We start from the raw sequence: 6,264 nt of genomic DNA on the forward strand, positions 1-6,264 counted from the left end.
ATAAACACAATATTGGACACAAACACTGCCAGTATGTTAATGTTATTGAGAGAGAGTGAGAGAGAGCAAGAGAGAGAGAGAGAGAGAAACAACTGATTTCATTATGCTGGCATTTAACAAAGAAATATGTTTGGTAATCCTTAATGACATACAACAGAAAAGATTTGTCTGATTTCATGTCAGACGGTGATGAGGGGGAAAAATGGTGACCTTCTTTGATGTGGAGGGCTTATGTTCCAGTTGTAATTTCTGAAACTTCCTAGTTTGCCATGCTTATCAATTTTCATGAGTTGCAGTCAAAGATCTTAGACTTTCAGAAAACCACAAGGTGACCTCAGGTAGTGTAACACTTCTCTTTCGCAATTCGCATAGAGTTAGTTCATCCCCAACCATCACCATCATGTTGTCGGGGGGGGGGGGGGGGGGGGGTTGGGGGCAAAAACAATATATGACATGGCCTATGACATATGAAACGACTTATAGTGGCCATTAATTATACCCAGATTTTCATTCTTTTTGCGGGCTGGTCCGAGGCCCCAACAATCTATATGGGTTATTTCACACCAGAGGTGTGGACTCGAGTCATGTGACTTGGACTCGAGTCATGAATTTGACGACTTTAGACTCGACTTGAAAAAATATTAAAATACTTGCAACTCGACTTGGACTTGACCAACAATGACTTGTGACTTCACTCGGACTTGAGCCCTTTGACTTAAAAACACTTTCTTCTTCCACCAAAACAAAAAGATTAAAATGTATGTTAACGAGTAAGTTCCTCTCGGTGTGTGCGCGAGCTGGGCTGACAGCGCCGTCATTCGGACATGTCGGGGAAGAAACGTAGGAAGGGTAGGACCCCGCCTACGCTAAAGCAAACTTCAAAATAAAGTTTGACCAAATAACACATTGACACCAATGCAATAGTCTTGGTGCATTTACTTTGGAGTCTGCCTGCATGGTGGCGGTAACGCCAGCTTGACTACTTCCCTTTGACATTTTGGCTTGCATTATCGACGTTTTTATTGAAATGACATATTTTCTACCACCATTATCATAATGTCACCCCGAAAGTATATTAAATAGCGAATTTAGGACGCGAAGAAACCGCAAGTTAATTACGCCGTCATTGCATGATACGGTACAAGTCGGCGCCGTTCGTGGCTAGTAGCTAACTGTTAGCGTTAGCATTGAGTGCCTGGATAGCAACAGTAGTTTGACAGTTGTTGCTTGGTTCGTTTGCTTTTCTTATTGTGGACCTATGCTACTTTGTAATCCACTTTCCCTGTTTAAACGACGGGAATGTGCCTTAAATTGCACTGATGTATTTTTTATGATTAAAAATAGGTAAATAGAACTTTGCCTTCATTTATAGTTAATTTATAAAGCACTAGCTTTAAAAATAACTAAACAATTTTTTATTTTTTTAAACACACACACATTCAAATTGTCCAAAACCATTGGGATTTTAGAAACACAACTTCAAGTGCATTACAAGTGCAATATAACATAAGGCAGGATACCTTCACCTTGATATATTTTATACATGGACCATGTATAAAATAATTATGTATCTTGCACTTAAAGTTGTGTTCCTAAATCCTAACGATCATATTAGACATTTTGAGTTTATATATATATTTTAAAATTTAATGGGCAAAAGCATTTGAGTTTATATATATATATATATATATATATATATATATATATATATATATATATATATATATATATTAAAATTTAATAAGCTGTGACTTTTGTGATCAGTTGCACCACTAGTTGTTTGGGTACAAAAACTATAAAGTGGTCAACAAAAAATTAATTGCAGTATGTCCAAGATTACATCACTGACGGAGAGGCAACAACTTCAAATTTCGTTCAACATTTGAAGTTGCACAAAGACCGGTTAAGTAAGCTAATGTTAGTTGTTTATCGGCTAATTGTTGTTGCTAGCTGCGTATTTAATGAGACTGTCAACTCACTGGTAACACATTGCAAACACAGAAATCTGTTTCACCATTCTGGATTCACTCCCTGAGTCCCTGACTCCTACTTTGATGCTCACCCCAAATATCATCTATGATGTTGTAAAAATTCCTGTTCCTGCCCTCAACTATGGTCACGAGCTGTGGGTCGTGACCGAAAGAACAAGATCCCGGTTACAAGCGGCCGAAATTAGTTTCCTCCGCAGGGTAGCCGGGCTCTCCCTTAGAGATAGGGTGAGAAGCTCGGTCCTCCACGTTGAGAGGAACCAGTTGAGGTGGCTCGGGCATCTGGTTCGGATGCCTCCTGGGCGCCTCCCTGGGGAGGTGTTCCGGGCATGTCCTACCGGCAGGAGGCCCCGGGGATGACCCAGGACATGCTGGAGAGACTACGTCTGGGCTTCCCTGCTAAAGCTGCTGCCCCCGCAGAATTAAGCGGAATTGAAGACGGAACGGAACGGAATGTTGTAAAAATGACTCGAAAGGACTTGAAACTCAAAGTGTAGGACTTGTGAATTGCTTGAGACTTGTTAGTCTTGACTCGGGACTTACTCCCACACATTACAGTTACAGCAACGGTATAAAGGCTTAATTAATTACCTCCCAGTGACTGAAGACCATTTGTGGACTGGCTAACCCACTGGTCCTCTTGCGAATTTCATCTGCAAAACCAAAACTCTCAGCTACAGGCAGAACAGCCTTGATGATGAATATTTCTGTTCCTTCCTTCATTTCTTCATAGATGATGCGACCTTCTCGCTTCCCAAGCACACCATATACTCTGCCTGCATATGGGAAGACAGGGTAAGACCACAACCAACACATGGTGTAAACATGGATAGTGCTGCAGCTATCAAATATTTAGGAACATTTCTATATCTTATTGAAAATTCTATTGAATTATCAAGTATTCAGATAAAATAAAATACATATTTTTGCTTGTTACAGAACAATTATTGATAAATACAGAAGAGAAAATAACACATTTCACTTAATAATGAACAACCAATTGGTCTTCATTTCGATACAAACATGATTATTTTATTTTTTTTTACATAAATTTAAACTGAGCATAGCAGCAGTCTTTTCTTCTCTAGAACATGGGACAAAGTGACGTCAGAACGACAGCAGCGATTTTGCTGGCTAAGACAGACTATTTAACCATTAAGCCTAATTTGTTAAAAAATAATCAGTAGAAACTGCAATTGTGTCAGGGTGTCAGCATCACAAAAGTGCAGAGTAATTTTGGCCTCTTAAACTGCCTTTGAAAAGTAGCTGCCTGCCATGAGCTGCTAATGCTGGTAACACGTGCAGTATTATACAAGGTCAGCGTAATTAATTAAGTTTTTGATAGTCTTAATTATTGATTGAACATGATTTCAGGATGACGAGTTCGTGTGGTGGCAACAGCTTGTAGCGGCAATGTAAATTGGGTTTTGACTATGGACTTCCACTCCAGTCAAGAAGATGAGTCAAGTCAACTGCTACGCCACCATACACTACCATGAACAACTTCAAAATAAAAGTGCACCAAGGCATCGATATTCATGTATTATTTGGTAAGATTTTATTTTCAAGTTGGCTCTGTCACAGTGTTGGAAGAGTATATCATGAACAATTGCTGTGGCTGGCGCCCTATAGCAAAAAGCCACTTCTTCAGAAGGAGTACGGGCATGAGGGACTTGCCTAAGATTTGTGTACAGCCTGTTAGAAAAAAGGTACATGAGTTATCAGTTAGCAGCTGCAGAACAGGAACTGTGCCCTTATCATAAGATAAGGACTGAAACATTTTGTTGTTGGAGCGTCCGGTAAAAAAAATAAAGAGGGCTCGGGAGAGTGTGCCTCAGAGCGGTTAGGAGATTGTAGCTGAGCACATCTCTGTCCGTTCCCCTCGTGAGTAAGAAGAATCTAAGTCTCTTGTCTTTCTTCCTTGTCTATTTATTAAATGTTTTAGGTTGACTGAACCTAACAAGCCGAAAGTGAAGATGAAACTGTGGCTGATAAGGAGGACGATTTCAACAGCCCCATAGCAAGTAGAAGTTAGGGACCGTCAGCAAATTGTGTGTTACAGGGTGATCTATGTGGGACTCAAGTTACCATTGACATTGGTCACCCTGTAAATGTAATTTGTGGATGGTCCCCAACAGTAAACATCCGGCCAACCCAACTACATTTTGTTGTGCTCAGCATGCTTACCCAGTGTTTCCCACACCATGTTAATAAGGAGACGCATCACTTTTATTCTTTATACACAATGCCTAATCAAATACTGGTAAATAAGTTTTCAGTGGTGTATTGCTTCAAGAGATCTTCAGGACAAACAATTTACCAGTCTCTTACCCAGAACCTCTGCGGTGGCCATGATTTCACAGGTATACATGGCAGCCATAAGTCTCTGGGGCTGAGCCTGGAAAGCGTAGCGGCATGCCTCCTTCATGGCAGCAATCAGCTGGCCTGAGACAGGCCCATAGCAGTCTGTAGCAGTGTTGGAATCTTGCAAACACATAGCTTGACTTGGCTCAGTGGGGGTGACTCCCAATGCTTCAGTGATTTCCGGTGCTTTGCTAGTTCCCGAAGCCTCTTGAAATGTCAAATTTTCCTCAAAGTTATTTTGACGTGGCAAGTTTGAAGATTGTACATCCCATCTTTCAATGCAGAAGCAGACTCCCATGAGGGGCTCTTCACACATCGGCCCTGAAAGGGTTGCTAACTGGAAGCCACTGACAATGCTGTTGTCAAACTCTCGTATAATTTTTGCCTGAGCTCCATCTTTACGAGATTGATCTTCTTGACACAGACACTGCCACAGAGATGGCCGCTGATAACCCTCCAACTTGTTAAGCAGAATGTTCGGGCCACACCTTAAAGCAAAACACAATTAACAAGTTCAAACCAAGAAATGACTGCACATCTAATACAATCAGAATTTCTTAAAAGGGACATTTGGAAAAAAATCTTTAAACAAAATTTACAAATAGAATGTGCTTTTAATTATTAAGCATTTGTTGTTTTTATTCATATTCTTAAATTGTCATTGCATTCTTACACTCAATAAAAAGTTTTGATAATCAAAAAAAAAAAATCATGACTATCAAAGTGTTTTGAGCAAGATAATGTTCCTTATGATGTTATCAGTGAAAAAAGCGGTTTGGGCACCTTGAAGTCAGACAAGCTCTACAATAGTGAAAGCCCATTTACCAAGAATTGCCTCACAGAGGTGCTTACTTGGAGGTGTACACCCTCATAGAGCTTGTGTTTTAACTCTTGAAATATAGTAGTACCCTTGGTGGCAGAAATGTGCACGCACATAATAATACACACAATAACAAAAATATTAGGGGTGAGCCGGGTATTCATATAACACGAGTATCTGGTACGGATAATTGATTTTTCCCGGATACGAATATAACACGGATAGACTTCCTAAATGTCCGTGCTGAAGGAAAGCTCGCCCCTCCCTCCTTTCCGCTGCGCTCGGCATACAGGCAGAGTGAGAGAGAGAGTGAGCGAGAGATATTGTCTGTGCAACGTCGCAATTAATTATCTCTTAATTTTGTACAGCACACTCGTATTTAGTTTTTTATGTTTGTCAAAGCTACGTGGTGAACTTGTTTTGGAACACTGTGAAGCCGCAGCGCTCTTGACAAAGCAGAGCTTGGTTTGTGCGTCAAGTCTCTCACACTGGCTGCCTAGGTTCGTTTTTTATTTAGCTGGTAAAAGCACTTACACACATGCACAGCTAAACACAGTATGACTCAATATATATTAGATCTCACTCACCCCCCGGCACACCATAAAAATAAAAATATTGCAAATTAAGCTTTACACACGCAGCTTAACACCCTTTAATTCATTCACTGCCATTGACGGCTCTAAACGTCAAAAGTTCATTTTAACTATTTCTATTTAACATTTTTTTCCCACTTTCGTTAACAAGAGTATGAAAACCAAAATGTTTTTATTGTACATTTAGACCAGATATAACATTTGTGATTAATCGTGAGTTAACTGGTGAAGTCATGCAATTAATTATGATTGAAATTGCTGCTACAAATTTTTAATTATCTTTTCTTTTTTTTTCATTCACTGCCATTAACGGCTATATACGCAAAAAATCTATTCAAACTATTTATATTAGTTTAAAGTCTTTTCCTACTTTTGTTAACAAGAGTATGAAAACCTAGAATTTATTTTTATAGTATTTTAGAACTGACATACAATTTGTGATTAATCGTGAGTTAACTAGTGAAGTCACACGATTAATTACGATTAAAAAAATGTAATC

The 6,264-nt window shown here is 39.4% G+C and overlaps 1 protein-coding gene across 5 annotated transcripts in view; it reads right to left on the reverse strand.

Moving 5' to 3' along the window:
* efl1 (elongation factor like GTPase 1) overlaps positions 1-6,264 on the reverse strand; it is a 125,080-nt gene that overhangs the window by 4,543 nt on the left and 114,273 nt on the right. For all 5 annotated transcript variants that reach the window (XM_086071051.1, XM_086071049.1, XM_086071052.1 and 2 more), the window contains 2 exons: positions 4,320-4,840; positions 2,580-2,764 (listed from right to left, as the gene is read on the reverse strand). In XM_086071051.1, the coding sequence (XP_085927177.1) occupies positions 2,580-2,764; positions 4,320-4,840 (706 nt within the window). The remainder of the gene's footprint in view (positions 1-2,579; positions 2,765-4,319; positions 4,841-6,264) is intronic.

Source organism: Leptonotus elevatus, chromosome 3, assembly GCF_054856555.1.
Source record: "Leptonotus elevatus isolate MCC_2025b chromosome 3, RoL_Lele_1.0, whole genome shotgun sequence".
Lineage (NCBI taxonomy): Eukaryota > Metazoa > Chordata > Actinopteri > Syngnathiformes > Syngnathidae > Leptonotus > Leptonotus elevatus.